The 23,893-nt window shown below is 37.7% G+C and overlaps 1 protein-coding gene across 2 annotated transcripts in view; it reads left to right on the top strand.

Annotated features, from left to right (window-relative positions):
* The window catches only part of KCNT2 (potassium sodium-activated channel subfamily T member 2), a 124,287-nt gene that overhangs the window by 61,443 nt on the left and 38,951 nt on the right, over positions 1 to 23,893 (top strand). For both annotated transcript variants that reach the window (XM_054165143.1, XM_054165142.1), the window contains exons 10-13: positions 9,068 to 9,248; positions 11,396 to 11,560; positions 12,956 to 13,092; positions 17,387 to 17,450. In XM_054165143.1, the coding sequence (XP_054021118.1) occupies positions 9,068 to 9,248; positions 11,396 to 11,560; positions 12,956 to 13,092; positions 17,387 to 17,450 (547 nt within the window). The remainder of the gene's footprint in view (positions 1 to 9,067; positions 9,249 to 11,395; positions 11,561 to 12,955; positions 13,093 to 17,386; positions 17,451 to 23,893) is intronic.

Genomic DNA, 23,893 nt, shown 5'->3' on the forward strand with positions numbered 1-23,893 from the left:
GGTCTTCTATTTATTCACCCTTTAGTTTTATAAATGCATATTTTATTGTTTTTCTCAAGAAGTGCTTTTTCTCCCCTTTAGATGCCTAATTAAAGAATCCATAAGGTCAGTGAATTTATAAAATGCTGTTTCTAGTAAAGAGAAATATTCCATTCTAGTGATAATCCATGACTAGTCCATGACTAGTTTTTCTTACTTTGTTATACATCACATACAAAATAATTCTATATGGAATAATCACTCTCAAGATATACTTGCAGGACCTGGACTGAGGAGGGTACAATTTGTGAGGCAGACCACGCTTCAAGGTGGCCTCAGATCTGGCTCAGGAAAAATCAGCTTTCTGATATCAGTTCTGCATGTCTTCTAGTGATGAAGATTGTCATTGTTACACTCTGCAGCCCTTTTATACAATTGGTGATGAAAACAAACATGGATGACAATTTTCTGGAAAGTGATGGGCTTAATGCATACAATGAGGAGTGACTGCAGTAGCATATTAAAAGATTGTGAGTGAGATATAAATAAGGCAGCAGTTCCTTCCAAGTCTACAAATAGAACTCCATTCTGACAGAGCTTGGGTATAACTCTACAACGGAATATGTATTATATATTTTAGGGAAATTTAAGCTGGAAAGGAAAATTTTTCACCTGTCATCTTTCCAAAGGGCCATATGCCTATGATTAAGGCAGATAAGACAAGTGGTACCTGCTGTGAATCACTCGCAAGTTTTAGATCGCTGCAGCCTGTATTTACTCAGTCTGAGTTTCACAGTAGGATAAGCAGTGCAAGAAAGACCATTCTTCCTGAATATTACTCATCTGTAAATTTCTGAGAAATTAATTTTTGTTTAAGGTGTTTAAAAAAAACCTTGTAACTGCAGGAAGATAACTTGGCTTGTCCTGAAGCAGTTATTTTAATAGCAGTGAGAGCAGTAGGAAAGTTGCATTCACAATGCAAATAAAAGAGAGGCTGTCGAAGAGATATAAAAACGGATGGAAGTATTCATCTGTGATGAATATCCTTGACAACTAAAGGAAACAGCAGAATCTGGTAAGAAGACAATGTTGACCAGCAGAAATGAAAGAATACTAGTGGGAAGATTCCAAATTGCTATTCCACAAAAAGCCTGTCCTACGTGGAACTAGGAAAGAAGTTGTCAGGTTTTGAGTGTAGTGTAAGTCAAAATGAATACTTAGCAATTTAAATCCATTTGTTGTTAAAATATGCAATGACTTGAGTTAGGTCATTTTGTGACTAACTTGTAGCATCCTGGGCTGCATCAAAAGAAGCATGACCAGCAGATCAGGAGAGATGATTCTGCCACTTGGCTCTGGTGAGACCTCACCTGTAGTACTGCATCTAGCTCTGAAGCCCTCAACAGAAGAAGGACATGGACCTGATGGAGTGGGTCCAGAGGCAGGTCATGGAGATTATTGAGGGGCTGGAACACCTCTCAAACAAGGACAGGCTGAGGGAGCTGGGGTTGCTCAGTCTGGAGAAGAGAAGACTCTGGGGAGACCTAATAGTGGCCTTCCAGTATCTGAAGTGGGCTACAAAAAGCTGCAGAGGGACTGTTTGCAAAGGCCTACATTGACAGGACAAGGGGCAACGGTTTGAAGTTAGTGAAGAGTGTGGTTAGATTGGATGTTAGGAACAGGTTCTCTACCATTAGAACAGGTTGCCCAGGGAGGTAGTTGAGGCCTCATCCCTGGATATATTCAAGGTCAGGAACTGCAGGCTAGTTTACCACAGATGAGTGTTTGTAATGAGATTGAAGTGTACCCAGGCTAGGACAGACAAAGAGCTGATCCACTGTCCATCAGAGAATGTTTGCTTTGGGACCAGAGCTAGGGTATGCATACTGAACTGTAAGTTCTTTTATTGGAGGCAGAGTATTTTGGAGGAGAATCTTTCCATTATGATTTTGCTTATTCTCTCATTTTAAAAAATCTTACTTCTCTCAGAAGAAGCAGGACAGAATTAGAGGAGCCTTTTGGCTAATCCAATGTGGTTGTTGGCCATTTTTTCTTTGTAAGGCCTTCTAGAAACTTCGTCCTTCCAACTTGAGAATCTGTTTGCTACTTCTTCCTATCTCTTATCGCTTTCACAAAGAGGAAAGCAACAGAATCTGAATTTGAATTCACAGTCATAGAGGACAGAGACGAGACTGGATCTTCCTTATCACCAGTAGCAGTCTAATCAATAATTACTGCTTCCTTCAAAAAGGAGCAAATAATGATAAAAAATGGTGCTGCTTCCATAGTAGAACCTGATCTTTGAGGTTTAAAAGATTGAGTTTCCATTTCTTTATTACTATTGGCATCTCTTAGCCAGGGTTCTGTAGTTAAAGACAGTTAAAGTCCAAGTTCAGCATGTTTGAAATCTGCCAGGTATATAACTAAAGAGTTTCTGTAGTGGTACAATACCAGGCTTCAGAAAGTGAATAGAATCTTCAATGAGTCACCTCAAAACAAACCTACCTTCAGCAGACATCCCGACAGAGTCCTGGAGCTAGATTGCATTCTTTAGCATGTCTTCATACTTTGAACTGCATTCTGTCACTAGGAAATGAAATATATTTAAACCTGGTCGTAATCAATACCTCTGTCTCCAACTCCTATCCTGATTCTACATTCTGGATTAGTTGCTTCTTATGCACGTTTAAGAAATATTTGAATAACGAATCTTCCAATTGTTAATTCAGTTTGATCAAGGGAATGTGGGTGGTTTGCATAACAACTGTTACACTCTTGTGAGTGTTTCAAAACTACTGCAAGAAACGTTAAGCTTCAGGTTCTAAAGCATAACATATTTGGTGTATTAAATTAGAAGTGTGCATTTGAATTTCCCATCACAGTACATATATTTTCTGAGTATTACAAGTATATTGCTAAATTATTCTTCCTCAGAAAGAACAGGTCTCTAACATCACCTAATTCTGTAACACACTGCAGGTGAAGACTGTTTGGTGGTTGAAGTATTGACTGCATGATTCTGAATAGTTACTGACCCCTTGTGTGAACAGTCCAGAATCTCAGACTAGCAGGCTCTTAGCTGCACCAGTATTGACACACTGAAGTTAGAATGCTAAGGTTTACTTTGTTTACCACCAAAGCTCTGTGTCAGTCTGAAAGCATGTGGAAATACAGAGTTATTTGGACTCAGAGACTGAAATGTGCACAGATCTTTTTATGGAAATGCAGTGAGGTGAATCCTGCCCACAGTGGGGCTCTGCAGCCTCAGTGACCAGAGCTGTTTCATTGCAGCTCACTTCTCATTTTACCAAATGCAGCATCAGGAATAGAAGGGTTCCCACTCGGTTTCAGCAAACATTTATATACAATTGGTCATTTCATAATATCCTGTTCTGCTTAACAAGATGTTCTGCAGTTTCAGGAAGCCACATGGCTTGGCAGTGGAAGTTTATTTTTATAAGTTGAGCTTTTGCAACCATTAGCTGAGTATAATGTACTGATATTTGAGGAAAGAAAATGCTTATATTAGATGCCTTGGGTAAACAATAATGATATCATCAAACACCACCATTTAAGTAAAAGATACAGTTGCAGTGCATGAAAAGGGGACTTTCCCAGCTGAAGAGAAATTCGGAATTCATTTCTAACGTGTGGGCTTGCTGTGTAGTGAAAGAAAGAGTTCAGCACCTTTACATCAGCTTGTATTCCAAGTCCCACAGAGCTAAAGAGCTTGATTTAACACCTGTTGAGGTATTCCGAGTCTTTCACTACTATGATTCTGAAAAAAAGGGGTGAGTCTATTGTATGAAAACATATGCTGGTTTCTGAAAAGCAAATACTCTGGAAAAGTAGACACACTGGAGTGTCAGATGAAGCACTGGTGTGGTCACTCCTTGAGTACTGGATTCAGTTTTGGGGCCCTCTCTACAAGAAAGATACTGAGGTGCTGGAACAGGTCTGGAGAAGGTCAACAAAGCTGGTGAAGGGTCTGGAGAACAAGGCTGGTAAGAAGCAGCTGAGGGAACTGAGGTGGTTTAGCATGGAGAAAAAGAGGCTAAGGGGAGACCTCTCTCTACAACTACCTGAAAAGAGGTTGTATTGAGGTTGATGTACATCTCTTCTCCCTAGAAACAATTGATAGGACAAGAGGAAATGGCCTCAATTTGAACCAGGGATGTTTACATTGGATGTTAGAAGAAACTTCTTCACTGAAAGGGTTCTCAAACACTGGCTCTGGAATAGGCTCCCCACGGTGGTAGTTGAAACCTGTCCCTGGGTTGTTTAAAAGACAGAGATGTGGTGCTGAAGGACATGGGTTAGCACCAGACTTGGTAGAGTTAGGTAATGGTTGGACCTGACAATCTTAGAGGACTTTTCCAACCTAAACAATTCTATGAAGCGGCATTAGAGTTGCAAAAGTGGCCAAGATACTTGTTATAACATTGTTTTTATCCTACAGTACTAAGAAGCCACAATGGCCAGTGGTATCTGGTTTCTTGGTGGAGGTTTGTGGGGTTTTTTTTGGGCCCAGTTAGAAAATACATTTCGGCATGATTTACTGCATTTGTTACCCACTAAGTATAAGAAGTGTACTTCTCTGCTGGCTTACTTTAAAGACAGTATAAGAACCTTAATCTTCTTGCCAATCAGTATTTCTCCCTCATTCCTTTCACTGTCTTGGAACTTACTATAATTCTTAAATTTGATATATTATATATGATATATTGTACCAGATTCTGTCATGTTAACATTTTTGGGAATGGTACTTCTATTTAAACTAGGCCATTAAAAAAAAAAATTCTCCCCCCTATTTTAATGCTGTTTATGGAAATTTATTTTTCAGAAAATAAATGTTTAGGAAAAACCACAGGTTTTATTAAAGACAAGAAAATACCACATTGAGCATTTGGTTTTCAGCTATTTAAAACCTCAGTTTTACAGTGTTTGGATAGGATAGATATTTTATTATTGGTCAGAGTATTTTCTGACTGTCTCCTCACTTGTTCACTTAATGTAGTTTATGCTCATCGCTTACCCTTTGCCTCGTCTTCAATATTTACACAAGAATTAGAGGTTCTGTCACAAAGCATTAGGGTTTTAGGTCATATATAAGGTGGTTAGGAACACCTTCACCTTTTGTGGGACCAGACTACACAGCACAGTAGTGTCTCATAAGGAAAATATAACTAACGTTTGGGACGTGTATTTACTCTACAGTATTTCTGTCCTGCCTTTGGAAATAGGTTATTTACAAACAGTAGTTAGTTTTGGCATGTGCAATACCCAAGCAAACAAAGATTCCTGGAATGAGAAAAACAACTTCCCGTAAAACGAAGATTGAACTCTCAAAAGTTCAAATGATACCTAAAGTAAACATGCCTTTTCTTCAGAGATTACATGCTACTATCTTTACTTTTTGCTTTTCAAGTGCAGTAGTAGTAGAGCATTTGAAATCACGCTTCTGTTCTCTAGTAGTTTTGTAATAAATGTAGGTTTAGTAATGTTAAATCTCAAATTTTGTTTTGTTGTAACTGCTCATGTGGATCCACTGTGAAAAGACAGCCTTGCTGAATTTGCAGGAAACCTAAAGTTGATATAGATAGTGCTGAACTGGGCCCTATGCTTTAATTAGGTATTTTCAGTGTAGTTACTATTACAGTGACTTATTTTCTCCGCAAGAACAAGTTCGTGTGAGCATTGCCCTTTTTCTGCTTGAAACCATTATGTTTATCCAGGGGTGACCAAGTAAATCATTGTGTCTTCATGGGATGGAAGAGGAGGAAGAGGAAGCAAGCAAGAATGATATAAAAATACCACTATAAACCAGCAAAATGGCCAAGGGATGAAGTCCAAGTTACTGCATATTTCATTATGTTAGGAAGGCAGACAAGAACATAGGCTCCCTGTATTAGTACATGCAGTATTTATGCATATCTTTAAAATGCTGTTTAACATTTAATTAATAAGAAGTAAATAAGTCAGTACTACTATTCATATAATGGATTAGGTTATATTAAAAGAAGTCAGTAAGTTGTGGTGAATGAAGTAACTACTCCATGTGGACTTTCCACTGCTCAGTCTATTCAGCGTGATCAGGTAACCCAGATAGATTGGTATCTGCTGTAGATGCAGAAGTAAACTTTCTTTGGAGGCAGTGATGGTGAGGTTAAATTATAACACTCTTGAAGGAAGAGTAAAAGAGGTACTATTTAATGTGGTAATTAGACTCTCATAAAGTTGTCCCTCGAAAATCAGGTTTTCTCTGCAGTTTTGTGATCTCAAGCTCTAGTGAAAACAAGAGCAGCAAAACATCGACTAAAATTAAGACTTTGTAACCTAATTTTGGATTTATCATTTCTTTGTTTTCAGGGTTAGGGCTTCAAGTACAATTAGGGAGAGCTGCAAATGAGATGCAAGTAATTTTGAGGGAAAAAACCTCATTTGTTCAACAAGTTGTAAGAAGAGCTGATTTTATGCTTCATCAAAGAAGAAATAGCTCCCACGTCTTTAATATTGCTAACCAAATGTGAGAAGCTCTGGCTCATACCCACTGAGTTCAATGAGAAACAGCTTGAATCCACAACATTTTGGATCAGGCACAAAATGGTTTTGATGGCTTCGAGGAATGGGCGTATGTAGGACTATAAGGGAGTACAGTTGATAAAATGAAATCTTGGCTTCAAAAAATTAAATGGAAATTTTACCTTTCAATTAGAAAAAGCTGAAGTGCATCATCATATAGTAACTTCAGTTAAGCTTAAGTAAGAATGGGTGGGCTGGCTATGGAAAGCTAATAGCACTAACACAGGTAGTATCTCCTTCACCAAGACTTGAGTCTTCATATAAGGAAGCTATTAAGATTTTTCTTAAGGTTTCACAAAAGGAACAAAAAATGAATATACAATTCTCATTTCTTGGCAGTGTAAAACAACCCAAACCCATAGGGTACAAATTTTTATTACAATTGAATCCATCCTGTCAGCTGCAAAGGGTAAAACTGACCCTTTTACATATACAAACACCAAGCAGTTCCACAGGCACTAGCATGAAAAAAAACCCAACATTTCTACCAAGGGTAGGATCATGCATTATGTTTTAACACTACACCATCTGCAGATACTTAACACACTCAGTGGTGTGGTGTAGTAGTCCTGGTATGTGAGAACTGTATCACTGGCTCAGTGCAATTGCTGCTTTCCTCGCCCTTGTAACCTAAATTCCCTAAGTCAAAGATATGTGTTTTAGTAATGTACCCACAAAAATGACAACTAAAGAGAAGAAAATGCACTAAGGTCATCAGGAATAATAACAACCAAGAGTTAAAACCCTGTCACAATCCTGCTTTTAAAATGACATGCAACTTATGTGAATAATGATACTAAATGGCTTGCATAGCTCTGCAGTATACTGCGTTACTTCAAATTAACACTGGGAAAGGATTTAGCTGACAAATTTCCTTGTCTGGGGCAAAAAGAGAACTTAATTAGCATAATTCCTTGCAGTCTTTCTGTTAATATTTTCAGGCACAAAAATATAATAGACCTTTTCAGGAAAAAAAAAAAAAAAAAAAAAGAAAAAAGGAAAAGAAAAAAAAATAACAGAAAAACTGGGAACAGTGAAATTATGGAAGGTCTGGAGTACAACTCCAGTGAAAAATGTGGGACAAATTGGATAGGAATATAAAAGCATCAGTTCTGACTGAAGGATGAAACTTATTCAAACAACAGGGTGAAAAACTCCACCTTTTTTGGAACATTTTGAGATGTGGGAAGACTACAAATGCTAGAACTGTGAAAAGGAAACTGGGAATTTGATCCATATGTTCTGGAAATGCCACTGCCCACAGCTAAATTATTTTTGGAGAACAGAACAGATAACAGAAGAACAACTGCTAAAGCTGTTATAAACACAGGGTCTCCCTGGTGATGCAAAGATCTTGCCATGGCAGATATTAATGGTGACTGTTACCATCTGCACACCATATATGAAGAAATCATCTCTGGTATGTTCTAGAGTAATTACTAAAAAGTACAATATTATTTATCGGTTATCTCTCTAGTTCTCCGAGGGGAAATCATTCTACTAACTCCAAGGGGAAAAAGGCTGTTTAGGGTGGATCTCACATTGATTGAACACAATTTAAAAGCCTGCACTGATCTAGGTAATTTTGCTATATTAGGGAAGATCATGTTTAAAACTTGGGAAGCTCCTTATGGTGGTGTTTCAAAGTGAAATGTGTTCAACATAGGAAATAGCAGTAAGACCTGTGGACAGATTCTGCTGCTGCTTCTCAAAACCAAAAGAACACATTGCTGATCACGAGAGAGGTAACTACCAGTTCACAGGAATGTGTGACTGGAAGGAGTTAGCTTCATTTGTTCCGCTAAAACCAAGTTCTGTACTTTCAGCAAGCAGAATCTTCCGACCAGTTGGCATCTTCCGCTTTCTACCTGAAGGCTGACCCAGGGTGTTTATTCTTCTGACAATTCGATGGCCTGCAGTTCTCACGTTCAGTTTATTCTAGACAGTCAATTCTCATTTGGACCAATATTATCCTTCTAGTATGCAATACCTACTCTCAGAATTAGTCCTTGCTAGTAACTGCAGGCACAGAAAGGAGTAGAGACCAACAGAAAGACTGACAGATTTCAAGAAAGCAGTAGGTACATTTTCTTGGCCATAGCAGCAAACTCCCTGAAAAAAGAGATTTATAAAACAATTCTGAATGGTGGCAATTGTATACCATCTGTTTTGTTCTGGTTTAGAAAGGAGTTGCATCAATCCATGGTATTCTATATACCACCTCTCCCTCACAACAGCCACTAAACAAAACCTAGCAACGGAGTTGTGACTAACATAGTCAAAGAGTCAACAAATTTTTTTTTTTTATTACAATGGCATTTGAATATTAATAGCACACTTCTGGTTTGATACTAATTTTTACTCTTCTTTAGGGAAAAAATGTCTATGTTAAGCAGTTTATCAATTCTGAAAATAAGTAGTTCTCTGCACGTTAAATGATCAAACTTGAACTGACCCTAAGTACAGTTTTTATTTTTCGTGTCTCTATTCATTATTTTCTACATAGCATTTGTGGAATTCAGCATCTGGAACGAGCAGGAAACAGGTTGACTCTCTTTGACTCCCTTTATTTCTGCATAGTGACATTTTCCACTGTGGGCTTTGGGGATGTTACACCCAAGATATGGCCTTCAAAGCTGCTTGTTGTCATTATGATCTGTGTTGCTCTTGTGGTGTTGCCCATACAGGTAAATGTGGATTTTTCTTCTCTTTAGAATTATTTTAAAAGCAAAAGAATAATAAGTGAAGTAATTTATTTGTTACTATTATTATTGTATATAAAATGCCAGAAAAACCCCACATCTTCTGTACCTCCTATTGTTTGTTTTTCTTTTCCTTCCTTCTTTCTTTGTTCTCCTGTATTCCAGACTTATACAAAAAACCAGAACACTAATAATAGTTTTTAAGTGCTGATGAAAGCTTTCTGTTCCTCTTATGTTCCACTAAACCTTTACTTCATCCTGAGATACGGGTTTGTTATTAATGGAGTAATTAAAAAGAAACAAACCCCAAACAACTGTAGCCAGCACTTTCTTTATGAAAATAGCATTTCCTCTGTTCTCCCTGTTTCTAATCTTGGGTTTCTCCACTTCCTCTCTTACACTTACAGCTCAGTGCTAACTTTAAATAAAAAATCTTATTAAATCTGCAACTCAAGCAAATTGGGTTCACAGCTTTGTATGTCAGGATACACACACACAAAGCCAACAGCGCAGTTAGGAATTGTTATTGCCTACTTCAGTTTAGGACTTCTATCAGTTTAAGCAAGGAAAGGCTGAATTAAGAAAATCCAAGGAGTCAATTAATTTAATCCAATTTGTACCAAACATTTAGCAGCTCCTTAGGTGAAGCTTGATGGCTGAAACTCTGAGATTACATGGGAAGGCCTGCCAAGTTGTTAACTGTCCCACACTTGAACATCACTCAGACCTTGCGCCACAAAAAGGATATGTGAGGAGACGCTGTGCATGCTTTTCAAAGCTTATAGTAGATAAGACAGATTCATGGCTGCTAGACCATGAAGCTCCAAAGTTTATTACAGCTATAATTTCCAGACTCTGCTACTTTGACAGTGAACTAAAGCTCATTGTGAGCAGACAATACCAAAAGCCTGAGGGGTTGGAAGCTCAAGCTTTCAGCATTAATTTTCTTGAAAGTGTTTGAACATTTACGTTATAACTAACTATGTAATTTCTGCATACACCAACATATTCAGTGACACAAATATATTTCCACTCAGTGGAAATTTAGTATTGAAAATTAAAATACACTTTAAAAGTTTTGGACTTTCTTAGGAAATAGAAATTTCACCATGCAGGTAGTTCTTACAGACACCTTTCAGGCTTAAGAGCTCTGCAGTACCAGTAAATAACTTGCAATTTACTGCCCTTTCACATAAATTTACCTATTATTAGCTACTTTATTTTATAGCTTTGTAGTGATAATGGTGCTTCATATAGTTTAACACAGAATGTGGGATGCATTCTCTCCTGAGCTTTTGTCTTGCTGTAATACAAAATTGATTATTATTCACAATTCAGTCTCTCCATCAGTTGAATGTGGATGAGAAAAAGCAGCTATCAGACAGCTATGTTGTTAAATTGAGCTCAGTATTATATGCCTATTACTTAACAAGAAGCTTTGAAAAGGTGTTTGCATGTTTTATTACAGATTGCTGCAATGGTACTGGTTGTTACGGCATTCTCTTTGGTCTGAAGGATTCAGACTTGAAATGCAACATTTACTGTCAGCCTGCATGTATTGTTCAGCTGGTAAAGGCAAATTTGCTGTATTCACAGCTGCCACATGTTTAAGTTGTATCTAAATTTATAAGACAAATATGAGAGCATACAGAAGGTCACCTTCAGAACATTATAAAATCTCCAAGATGAGTTATTGCCCAAACTAAGTGAAATGATGCTTCTGTCCGAGTATCTGTACTCGCAGTATACACTCAGCATGTGAAAATTTAACCTTTCATTTGAGGGAAGCATTTATGTCACGTGACTGGAAAAACAAGAGCTCGCAGATATTAATGTACATAAATGATACAAGGTAGAGCCATAATTCTTTCCTAAAATCTTGAGATTTATTGTGATTTCATAGATTTCCCCTGCTATTTGTGTGTGGTAGAGACTGGCTCTACTGCCATGTTTGTCAGTCACCTTATTATTCACCTCACTCACTACTTAGAGAACTTTTTACAAAGAAAAAGACATCATGGGCTAAGTTTACATAGAGGCATGAGATGAACAATGCAACCCTATTATGTCATGATGCGCTTGTAGTGCACAGCTCTTGTCTGCATTTCACTGATAATTGCCATCTCTTGCAGTTTGAACAGCTGGCGTACTTGTGGATGGAGAGACAAAAGTCTGGTGGTAACTACAGCAGACACAGAGCTCAGACAGAAAAGCATGTTGTGCTGTGTGTTAGCTCTCTGAAGATTGATTTACTTATGGATTTCTTAAATGAGTTCTATGCTCACCCCAGACTACAGGTGAGCAATTCTACAAATGAAAAAAGGAAGCAATGAAGAAACTTGAAACCCATTATTTTTTAATTTATTTTTGTTTTGCAGACAGGCTTCTGAGATGGTGTTTAGTTTGTAAAACTGAATTTGGAAATAGCTGACTGCATTGGGAATATGTAATTCTAATAAGAAGTATGGAGATACTAATTTTGAATTGAAGTAAACAGACTAAGTAGAGAGTTACTGTCTGGTTGAATTATAGTAGTTCTTTTAGAAAGATTGAGAAATAAATAGATGTACTTTAAAGGAAGACCTTGAAAGACTATGTAGACACAAGAGATTGTCTGAGTGTGCACTTGTTCCCTAGCTAATGCAAATATGTGATGTGAATTGTTTTGATAATATAAAAGCTTATTTATATGAGATAATAATTTGGATCCATTATCAATGCCCTTGCTACAGATGATTTCTTTTACCAGATATTCTCAATGTCTTCTACTAAGTTACCTGTGGTATTATGCTTCATTAAGTAGTGAAAAAAAAGATAAAAATCCCAACTACAATCCTCAAATTGCTGAGCAGCAATTTGATAAATCCCAAATACAAAGTATTCCCCCAAATAATTAGCTAGTAGGAGGCAGAGGCAAATGCACAAAGAAATCCCAGTTCTTCGTAGATGCAAACACAAATTGAAAGCCCAATTTCAGTTAACTAGCCTGAAGAAATGAGTCAGGCAATGTGATGCACTGGAAACAGAGAAGAAAAGTCCTATACTACTTATTATAAATGAGCTTATATACATTTCCTTCACTGCTGAAATGGGAAGCTGAAGAACACTGATGGTGCACTGGATTCAATGCACTAAGCTTTCTGCAAAAACCAGTGTGTGCTAAGAAAGACTTCTCTGACAAGCCTGTCCTAAGATCTCAGTCTCTCATTTAATATTCCATTTTTCTCTCCTTTTCATGTGTACACACACATGTACTTCAGAGCATCCTTATTTGTCTTAAGGACTGTAGCACGGGAAACAGTGTTTGGATCTGCCCATTCATGTAGAGGAAAAAATGTGGACAAAGACAATTCCATTTTAATTGTTGAAGACTTGCTATGTTTTCCAGCTAGAATGACAGAAATGTAAATTGGCTTTAAAAAATTTTATAGTCATATGGCTACAAAAATGTTTCTAAATAGACTCTAGTTGCCACCCTGGAGCATTTTATGAGCAGTGGACAACTGTCCAGCAGTTTTCATTATTCAATATTTCAAACACATGTGTTCAAATAACTTTTGTCAATTAAAGTTGAGAATTATCAGAGACTTCTTTGACATCCAGAGTCTCTGTTGGCTGATTCTACCAACACTAAATCATAACATAAAGAAGTAAATAAATAACATGACTATTCCCCTTTATGTTTTTGACAGGACTATTACGTTGTTATTTTGTGTCCTACCGAGATGGACGCTCAGGTCCGGAGGGTGTTACAAATCCCTATGTGGTCCCAAAGAGTTATCTATCTGCAAGGCTCAGCACTAAAAGATCAAGACCTGTTGAGAGCTAAGTAGGCAAATGCTGATCAATATTGTTTTTTACTTTCGTTTCACTCATACTGTTTGATAAACAAGTTTGGCAATCAACAAAAGCTATGCTAGAAGGAAAGCTAGAGGGCATGTTTCAAGGACCAAGTATTCATCTGAACAATTGCTGCATCATTGCCTTTTCTATCCCAGTTTTTAAAGGTACTGAAACAAAGTGATTCCTTCTGAAAAAGCAACACAGAAAATTCCAGAACTGCCAGTAGTTCTGCAGTTCGTTTCTGTGCCTTGAGCAAACACGGTGTACTTGATGGCACTTATTCTGATCGACTGAAGGAGAAAAAAAAACCCCAACAAAAAAATTATCACCCTTTGAACCCATTGCAATTTTGTTTTCTTCCTAAGCTAAGCCTGGTAGTATAAGCAACTACTCTACCATACCTCCATATATTCTTCTTTCAGGGCCTTTCTCTCACCACAAATTTTCACTACTTTTAAAAAATCCTCTCTGCCAGTTAATAGTGAATGACATTAATCAAAACACATCAGTCAAGCATAGTTCCTCAACACCCCACCACCACTACTCAATCACTTGAAGGTATGAATTCACGTAGGAGGATCATCTCTTTAAACACTCCAAAGGGAGGGAAAGGTGATTCTTAGCAAATAACTGATTTAACTTACCTGCATTGATCTTTCTAAGAACTTATCCAGCAACTAATACAGATAGATAAAATTAAGCCAATACCTGTCTGAGTCTCAGCCTTCTTTATCCCAAGGGAGTTATTTCTAAGAATCTGACCTGGGAGAAGTCTGGTGAGCAATGTTACTTGTCTTCTCAGATTGTTGCCACCAAAAAAGCAACTGCTTCTGTATTCATTTGGAGATGCTTCTGGAATTCATTTGGAGATTTAGCTGTCTCTTGTTCTACACATTAAGAAAAGAAAAATTAGGCTGTTTCCTAAAGATAGTCCTGAATTTCACTTACAATACCCTGGAGGTAGTCAACTGTGGAACTGTCAGAGAATAATTTTCAACTTGTCTGGAGGGTAGAAGCACAGTGTGAATTTAGTAGAACGTTTAATATGAAATACAGCCTAGTACCTAAGACATTTACTGTATGTCTTCTTAATGAGGACATAATGTACTGAAAAGATAACAAGGCACATGGTAAACTTCTAATAAAAAAAGCAATAGTTATCACCACCAGAAACTAATCAAGAAGTGTCTCAGTATCAAAATTCACATAAACGTGTGAGAGGCAATGTCAAAAGAACGCGATGAAAGTTGCACCAAAAAGTAGAGGAACCCCAAAACTTGGCTGACTGCATGAGCAATGAATAGTCAGTTAACTAAGGACTCTATTTTTCCTGATGCATCCCAGTACACAATCTGACTTTACAAAACCGGTATTTGTTCTAGCTTCCTACCTTTGACAGCTTCACTTCACAGATTTTTGGTGCTCTCTGAACAGTGTTCATGTGCCCAGCTTTAACAGAAAAGTAGAACAAATTCCACAGGTATCACAGTGATGTCTATATTGCTCATCAGCATGGCTGGAAACTTTATGGCTATTTCAGCATTAGAAACCACACCGTAACTGATTAAAGCAGCTCTCATTCTCCCCATAGACTAGCACTAGAAATTGAATAACCCTACCATGCTTCATTTTTTTCTCCTACAGCTTTCTCCCATATTTTGTCATGACTTCAAATATTTTTCTTTCTCCTTCCACTTTCTTTAGTGAACCATCACAAAACTTAATCTTTTTCAAGTATGCTCTTTTTCTTGACTTTATACTTTTTTCCTTCTGCAACACTTCTCTTCAATATATAAAGTACCTTTAATTTCTGCCATCCTATTTTTTGTTTCAGATTCAATTTTCTAGCACATGAAAATGTTGAAATTGAGAAAGCGCTTTCAGTTAGGACATTAGTAACACTTTTCTCATAAGGATACTCTAGGTTCTAATAAATGTTTTGAACAGAGATGCTATTAGTGTTTCATGCCACCACGTATAGTTGCTAATCTCAGGTTATTATCCTTGCCACCTCTAGCTGAAGTGAATCAAGCAGTTGGGAAAAAACATTGGAGAAAAAGGCGAATATGTTCATATGAGGTTTCATTTCTTTATAAAACCATCTCTATATCCTGTCAATCCTAATTACCTCATTGGTTCTCATAAGAATCCTATCTAATTGCACTGAATTTTCTTACTTAAAACATCATTAAAGTTCTTGTTTTCACAGTTCTCCTCCCATGATTAGCTGAAACTACTTACCCTAGCCCCCACGGTTTCTTCTTAATCAGTGCTCAGAAGCACCTCCTCTCTTCATTGCTTCTCCTCATCAGCTGCATTTGACATTACTATTTTGGATATATTGATTTGCATTTGTTACAATGATTTTACCTTTGCAAGTATTTTGATGTTTTGAGGCTTCCCCTGTTTTTTCCCTCTGCAAGCTGCCTATGGGGAATCTAAAATGACCTGTCTTTATCCTTCTCTCTTCTTTATACTTCTCTGAATGATCTCACAACAAACATACATATTTAATAACTATTTCTGTAGTCAAAAAACCCAAAAGGTTGGCCAAGCTATCTGACATCTCAATATGTATATCTATTCATCAACTTTAGCTTAGTTTCAGACAGTTGTAAACAGATCTTAATTTCTGCTACGAAAATAAAACCAGTATTATCCTCTGGATCATAAACTCAGAGTCATACTACATCCTGTGTAGACTGAACCTGCGTCTTGCAAGTGCTTTCTCAAAACAAATTATCCTTTTTCCTTCACTTAAAACTGTATTTATGTTCTTGACATAAATCATCTCAACTCCCTGAACCTTTGCTTCAGACCACTGTGTACTACATTGCTTTGTTTTATTGCAGTCCTTCCCTGTCTTACCCTTTATTGCATCAAGGAGTGACCCCTGATTTTCACTTAGGCTGCAACTCCCAGATTTTACCTTCTCATAAGTCTATAATGCTGTTTTCTTCTACATGTAGGAGAAATTAGCATGCAAGTCTCATTGTGATTCCACCCATGCTGTCTCTTTAATCTTGGATGAATTTCTTAGAAATTCTGTAAAGGAATCCCAGTGTTCTCAATTACATCCTCTCTTCAGTTGGTTTTCTGCTCTGATACCTAGTATGACCTCATTTTACCATGACCATTTGATATTCAGACATCATCACACTGTTTTTTACTGTTTCCTATGTTTGCATATACTTCTATTGTCTTTTGTCATGTCACTTGAGTTTGTATGCAAGGACCTTTTGTTCTGTGTTTGTACAACATCTAAAGTGGTCTCAGTCTAAGCCTAGGCTTCAATCCCTTAAACTATTACTTAACAACCAGCAATTCCATTTGCTAGCAGCAGAGAAACCAAAGATTTAGGAAGCTCAGGGTCCATTCCAGACTCCAGAATGGCATTGATGTAATGAGCAGTGAATTGTCTGTTCATTTTCCCCAGCTTCTTTCTCACTTTCCCCTTTCCCAAGAAACCCATTCTGATCACCCTGTTGCTCAATGTCCAGAAAATCCTGTCTTCCCAAGGAGGCCAACCAAGTATCTATTTCTTTACATCTATGTACCAGTAAGTGAAATAGGATTCACTGGTGAAAGATACCAAGACCTGAGTCAAGAGAGAAAAAGCAAACTTTGATGCAACCTTCAGTCAGTGTTTCCGTGCACTTTCAGCACTGATCTTTTTATAACACGACCAGTTGTACCCACTAGAGAACAGTTAGGCATTCAAAGTTCTCAAAGAGATCATGAAATGAAAAGTTAATTCATTTAATGCATACGTAACCAGAAATGTTAGTTATTTATCCCTTAACACATTATTCAATCCATCTCCCCATCTTTCTGCTATTAATGGGCAAGACAAGTCTGTATTATGTGCCCTGTTTCATTCATTCTTATAAATAGCAACTTGTACATATTGTATCCTTACACAGTATACAGACTGCACATAGCGATGCACAGTGTTTATTCACCTTCTATACTTGTGGCAGATAAATATTTATTTTGCCAATTAAGCCTTTCTGAGGCTGCTCTGCTTTTATTACCTTGGCACAGCTTCTACTGGCACCAGAGAAAGACATTTTCCCAGGACCTTGTGATGAAGTTCTGGTACACCATGAGTTAGTGCAGAGGGTGACTGTTGCTGACATTCAGATAATGCATAAGAACAAACAGATCCAATTTTATCTGTATTCTGTTTTTATAAACATACAAGACTATAAAGTGCAAAATATAAGTCCATGGAAGTATTTTATTGGTATTATGTAACAGGCTTGTCTTCCCCTTTCTAGAATGGATGATGCTGAAGCTTGTTTCATTCTGAGTAGCCGCTGTGAGGTGGACCGGACAGCAGCTGTAAGTTTGGAAGAAATAACTAATACTGAGTATGCATGCTGGTTATACTGCTGCTGCCCTTATTCCCTCTCAGGGACTGAGATGGCTTCTGCAAACAGAAGATTAAAATTAGCTGATTTATAGGGAGATTTTTTGCACGTGGGAGGAACTTCTTTTCTCAGTTAGGAAAATGAAAAGGCTTCCATTGGATTCCACAAAGGCAGGATTTCACAAATCTATGAAACATGATCTAATGACTCATTTCACATAACTTATCTACTTCTGCTTTTTTAGAAAGTAAATGACATGACCTACCTACTAAGTTAGGATTTTACAGCACGTTTTAGTTATACATTAAACATTTTAGGTTTTTTATGCATTCATGCAGTGTGTTATATATATTTTAAAGTACTGTAAGAAGTGCTGTACTTAAAAAAAAACAAGTGAGTTTTTAGGAATTCTCACCTTTTACCAGTGAACAGACTATCCTATAATCATTACCATAATACCTTATAGATGTACTGACTCTTGGTCATTAATCACTCTAAAGGATAGTACTGTGTCAAATAAGTCTTACTCAGATTACTTTGACTAATATCAGTGTTTGCTTAGATATCCAGTTCAAAGAGCTACATTTATCAGATCAGAAAAGAGATACGTATCAATGGAACTATTAAGTATTAAAAGTTTACTAATAACAAAGTAAAGATTGAATTCAACTTTGTAAATTAGTGACTGCTACCAAATAGCCAAAATATCTGAGAATATTTGATAGGGTGGTTTGGTTTTTTTTCATATTGTCCAATTTAAAATGTGTAAAAATGGCAAGATTCTGTAAATTAGTTTCCTTTTCCCTGCCATGCTATTAGTTATTTGCAGTCAGGTAAGTTACTGTCCACAGAGGAATTGCTGATACAAAACCTCTAGTTAGATTTTCTCTGATAAAAAAATAAAACTATTTTAATATCCACTAGAACTCTTCACACAAATGAAATTACCTACTGATCACAAATATCCAGGAAATAAGTCCACCGAGGAAGGATTTATGAACACAACTTGAACTGTATGCTAAATTGTTGCACACTTGCCTCTATTCAGTTCAATCTTGACCTCCAGATTAAGTTTTATATCAAATTAAGGCTTATAAATTTCCTAGCAAGAGCAAGCTAGCATCTATAATGTAAACAGAATTATGTTTTAAGCTCTCTCCATTGAAATACATTATTTGCTGCTGCATGACAAGAAATAGCATTTTCTAAATGTTAAAATCATGTAACAAATAAGGTATGGGGAGCAAGGGCTTTGCATAAGGTATGCAGTATTTCTTAATCTATTCTCTCACTTGCTACAGTTACTTCATCTGCCTTCAAAACTTACCTGTTTCCATACTTGCACATAATGGCTTATCAGAGAAGGAAGAAACATGAAGTGGCAAACATAAGTTAGCAAAAAGAAAGGATTATTTCTTTGCTAGACAAATGAGCCCTGAGAAAAAAATCTTATTAAAAATAACTTTTATTTGTAGACTACCAGCATGCAGTAAAAAAATATTTTATTCAAAACTAAAGGCCCTGTACTTGATCCGTCATTGGAGAAAGCTACTGAACTCCTTGATAATTCTTTTTTCCTACTATGTAATAGTCAAACTTACTGAACTAAGAGCTCTGAATTTGATTAATCAGCAATAAACTCCTGAAACACACTGAACTGGCAGCAAGTAATCCTGGAGTAGTCAAGCAAGCAAACTGTTTGGAAGTGGCAGAGGTGCTAGGGGCACTTAAGGATAAGAACAAGCAACAGTTCTTGCAAATAACTGGGAAAATACCAGTAACTGCTGTGAGAGTGAAAAATACCCTGCCCAAAGCCAACTACCTTGTCTAAATTAGCTATGAAGTTCCAAATAAATTCACTACAACATCTCATTTCACAAAATCTGCTTGACAGTTGTGAAATGTTTAGAAATGAGAAATTCCATACAAGCAGAGCATATGATTTACATTGCTCTTGGTAGTTTTATACAGCTTTAAGGACAGCTGAACCAATAGAGGATTCACGTAGAGGTAAGCTGTTAATTTCTGCTCATAACCTCTCCAGAATTTATACAAAGAAAGGACAATTTTTGACTCTGCTGAATGCTCCCTACAGGGCAGACAGTGGATTCTAAATGAAGCTTCCATTCATTCTGACCACCACTATCTAATTTTTGTTTCAGAGTTGTGGCCAGCTACAACTCTCTTCAGGCAGTCTCTTCGCCCTCAGGGACAGCGTGCCCCAGGAAATACCAAAATGGTACCTGGCACATTTCAGCTTTCGGTACAGGCTATTATCAAATCTCATCTGTCATTGTGTCTGGAGCATACAAACAGGCAGATCTTACCAAAGACACAATCCTATTACCTTCCTCTGGGACAAACTGCCCTGTTGGATAACTGGCTGGCTACTCCTAATGGTGCAGTATCTCAGCTGTAGCAGTGATAGTCTGAGGGTCAATGTCATCTAAGTTTTAAACAAGATGTCACCTCTCTCTGTTTTTGTTCTTGTTGCTCAGATTTCCTCTCTACAGGCTGTGCAATTACTTGCACCACAAATAGAAAATAGAACTGTTCTCTTTTTTAAAAATTTATTATTTATTATTTTGTTTTATTTTACTGCCCCCTAGAGCTCTGAAATGAGACGGATTTCATTTCTTGCACTGTTCCAGCTCCACTCCCTACTAAGAACTTCAGTGGTGTAGTACATAAGGTTACAGTTTGTCACTGGGCTGAATGTTCAGTTGTCATCCCAGTATCAATCATTATAGCTACAACTTATTTTACAGCCTGTTGTGCTTGAGAAGCTGACAACCTGTTAGGAGTGCCTTGGATCCTCTCCTGTGCCTGACAGCTGTCAAAAATTAAGAGATGTATTGAAGAAATTGCTGACCGGAACAGCTGCTGTTACTCATATGAGCTTTCAAAGTTCATGAGGGTTTTATATCTCCCTAGCTACAGTCCTCAGCAGAGGATCTGCTCATTTGCTGTAGATACCACTGGCTCTTCATTGCTTGCTATTTTGTTAGTTAATAAGGTTTATTGCCAAAGTCACATCTGATCCATAGATCTCAGCTATAGCTCAGAAGAAAAATACAGTGACAGGTGACATGCAGCTCTTTCATAAAAATTGCCACTTGCTTCCTTTTTCCTTTGGAGGAGTAAGAACTTCAACAGTCAGACCAGGAATTTGTCAGCTTTCCAAAGTCTCCTACCAGAAACTTTATCTTCTCTGGCAAGAAAAAGCTCTGCCAAATTTTGATGTATCAAATGCTATTTTGACATCTCAGATCAAGATATAAGCTGTTCATCTGCTACAGCAAGCAGGACAGACCTGTTTCACTTCCAGATGATGCAACTCTTTAAGACAATTCTAACTGTACTTCAGTCTGGGTGACTATTTATTTACAGATTGATTGGAGGGTGTAGAACAGTAGTAGCATGTGCCACACAACACAAAATTAGCCAGTGACTTCAAGTGGACTGCCTACAGCAAATGGCTCCACGAAAGTAAGATGCTTACAAACTGCACCTGATGATTTTACTCAAAGAGGGGTGGGAAGAGAATTCTCTTTGGAATTATTCTATAGATAACTTATTCATAGGCTATATAAATGTCTGAAAGACCACTTCTACTGCTGCTTTGTTCTGATGCCTTCTGAAAATTCAGAAATAGTTGAGCTCGAGCTTCTTCCCTTCTGGTTAATCAAATGTAATGACATGAGTGGTAATCTAAATTACGCTGATTTAACAGCATCACAAGATGGCTGCATTGTGTAGGAAGACAGAACTCATGTATCAAGTGGTGTGCAGCATGAAAAAAAGTTAAATTAACAAAACTATTTAAAAACGTATATTAAATCAAGGCTGTTCTTTGAGTTCTGATGATATAATTTCCTGTTATATCCATTTTAATGCTTCCAGCTTTTAATACATAAACTTAAATATCACCTCTGTATTAATTGCCATCAGTATCAGTGGCAGTTTTCAATCACTGACTGTAATTCGTTGAATGGAAATTACTCAGAAGATATTTTTGCCCTCATCTATCAAAGAAGCATATATTGTATAATGTGAATAGAAGCATCTTCCCCCCCCCCAGTTTTCTCTGTTTATAATGTGCACACATATAACTCCTTTTTGCTGAGGAGAAATGTGAAGATGTTTCACTGCAAGAGTAGTCAGGCCTTGGAACAGGCTGTCCAGGGAGGTGGATGAGTCACCATCCTTGGATGCGTTCTAAGGTTGTTTGGATGTGGCACTTAGCGATATGGTTTAGTTGTGAACTTATCAGAATAGGGTTAGTAGTTAGAGCCTGATGATCTCAAGGGTATTTTCCAATCTGAATGATTCTATGATTCTGTGTGTGAGCACAGAGAATATTGTCTGAGAGAGAGCATTCATTTGCTTAGAAGAATAGCTCCCAGATCATCTTTTAGTAACAAAAAATGTGAAATAATGTATTTTATCATCCACAGAAGGTCTTCCCCTTATGACTCCATTCATGTATTTCTAGTAGAAAAAGTACTTGTTAACATCTCAATTGACATTAAAATAATATGGTTTGAAAATGTCAATTGCAGTCTATTCCTGGCAGAGTTTCTCCTTTGTGTTCATGAGTCTGAAAGCTTTTCTTCTTGCTGATGCTGCAAACATAATGAATCATTCTTTATATTTTATCTTCTAATATCACCAATTTAATGACTAGGCATTTCAACCCAAGTATTGCTTCCTACTTGCATCTCTCAAATACTCCTTTTCAGTTCTGAAATAAAAAACCCCACAAACACAACAAACCAAACAAAAACCAACCAACAAACAACTTGATGACTGATACACCGAAATTAGCCATATTTCATGAAATTCAATAGGTGAATGCATTATCATGTAGTTTACTAATATGGGATAGCAGTACTCAGCCTGCAGTTAACTTGCTCTTGACATGTGGTAACAATTACAAAAAGAGACTGGAAAAAAATCTGTTGGACTCCTTTGATCAGCAGCTGGCTAAATTGCAACATCAGTTATACAAATGTTACAGAAAACAGTAGCTCTGTTTTTAATTGAACTGGTATTTTTTAGATTTATCTACTATTTAAAACTCTAATTCCCGATGGTTAATGCAGAAGGACCTATCTCATACAACATTCTTAATTAATTAGACATGACTTATCGCTACCAGCTCAATTTTTACACAATTCTTCCTGATCCAAATGCCATCCCTTCCAAACACTTGCAGAAAGAGAGAGCAACAGAATACCTTATTAGGAGAAGATTTGTGGAAGCAAACTCTCTATTCTGCATTCCAACAGGCAGAACAGATTGTACTAGGAGCATAGGAAAATGGAGGTTGGAAGAGAGCTCAGGAGGTCTCTGGTCTGACAGGGGTCATTTATGCACACAGACCACATTGCCTTGGGCTTTATCTAGGTTGATGTGGAAAGTGTCCGTGGGTGGAGGCAGCATGGCCTTTCTGTGCAACCTGTTCTACTGCCTGTCTTCACTGGGAAAAGGTTTCTCTCGTATCCAGCTGAATCTCTGTTTTCAACTTACGTCATTGTCCCTTGTCTTCCAACTATGCATCACTGCACAGAGCCTGGCTCCATCTGTAGGTACCAGGGGGATTGCTGTCAGGTCTCACTGAAACCATCTCTTCTGCAGGCTGAACAGGTTCCGTTCCCTCAGCCTCTCCTTCCAGGGCCTCTGCTTCTACCCCATGACCAGCTTGGTGACCCTCTGCTGAACTCAGTTCAGCTTGCACATCTTTGCTTAATAAGGGCCTGCAAACTAGGTGTCATGTCTTGGTCTAACTTGTGATGGGTAAAGGGGGATAATCACTGTCCTCCATCACTGTTGAAACAGCCTAGGATGCTGTCAGCCTCCTCTGCTGCCAGCCCATGCTCAGCTTGCTCTCTGCCAGGAACCCCAGGCCTTTTCCAGCAAAGCTGCTGGCCAGGCAGACAGCCCCCAGCCTGCAAACCTGCAGGTGGTTACTCAGTCACACAGACAGGACTCTGCTCTCACCCTTGCTGAACTTTACTAGGTTCTTGCCAGCTCATTTCTCTGTCTCATCTTGGCCCATCTGAATGGCAGTCCTTCCCTCAACTGTTTTGACTGTTCCCTGTAGTTTTGGTATTGTCTGGAAACCTGCCAAGTGTGCATTCTCAATCCTCCAAGTCATGATAAAGATATTTAACAAAACAGGTTCCAGTGCAGATCCTTGTAATGTCCCACTTGCCCCAGGTCTCTGAGTAATGTCATTCACCACTGTCCTAAGACTGCAGTCATCTAGGCAGCATTTTACTCCTAAGAGTTTTTCACTCTTCCAGACATTGCTGTGTGAACGTGGAATAGCTCTCAGATCATCCTTTTGCTTGAAGATCGATGACAGTATTAATTTTTTTGCCTTTGTTGGAGACGTGCACCAGTTTCCAC

Source organism: Dryobates pubescens, chromosome 11 (assembly GCF_014839835.1).
Source record: "Dryobates pubescens isolate bDryPub1 chromosome 11, bDryPub1.pri, whole genome shotgun sequence".
Lineage (NCBI taxonomy): Eukaryota > Metazoa > Chordata > Aves > Piciformes > Picidae > Dryobates > Dryobates pubescens.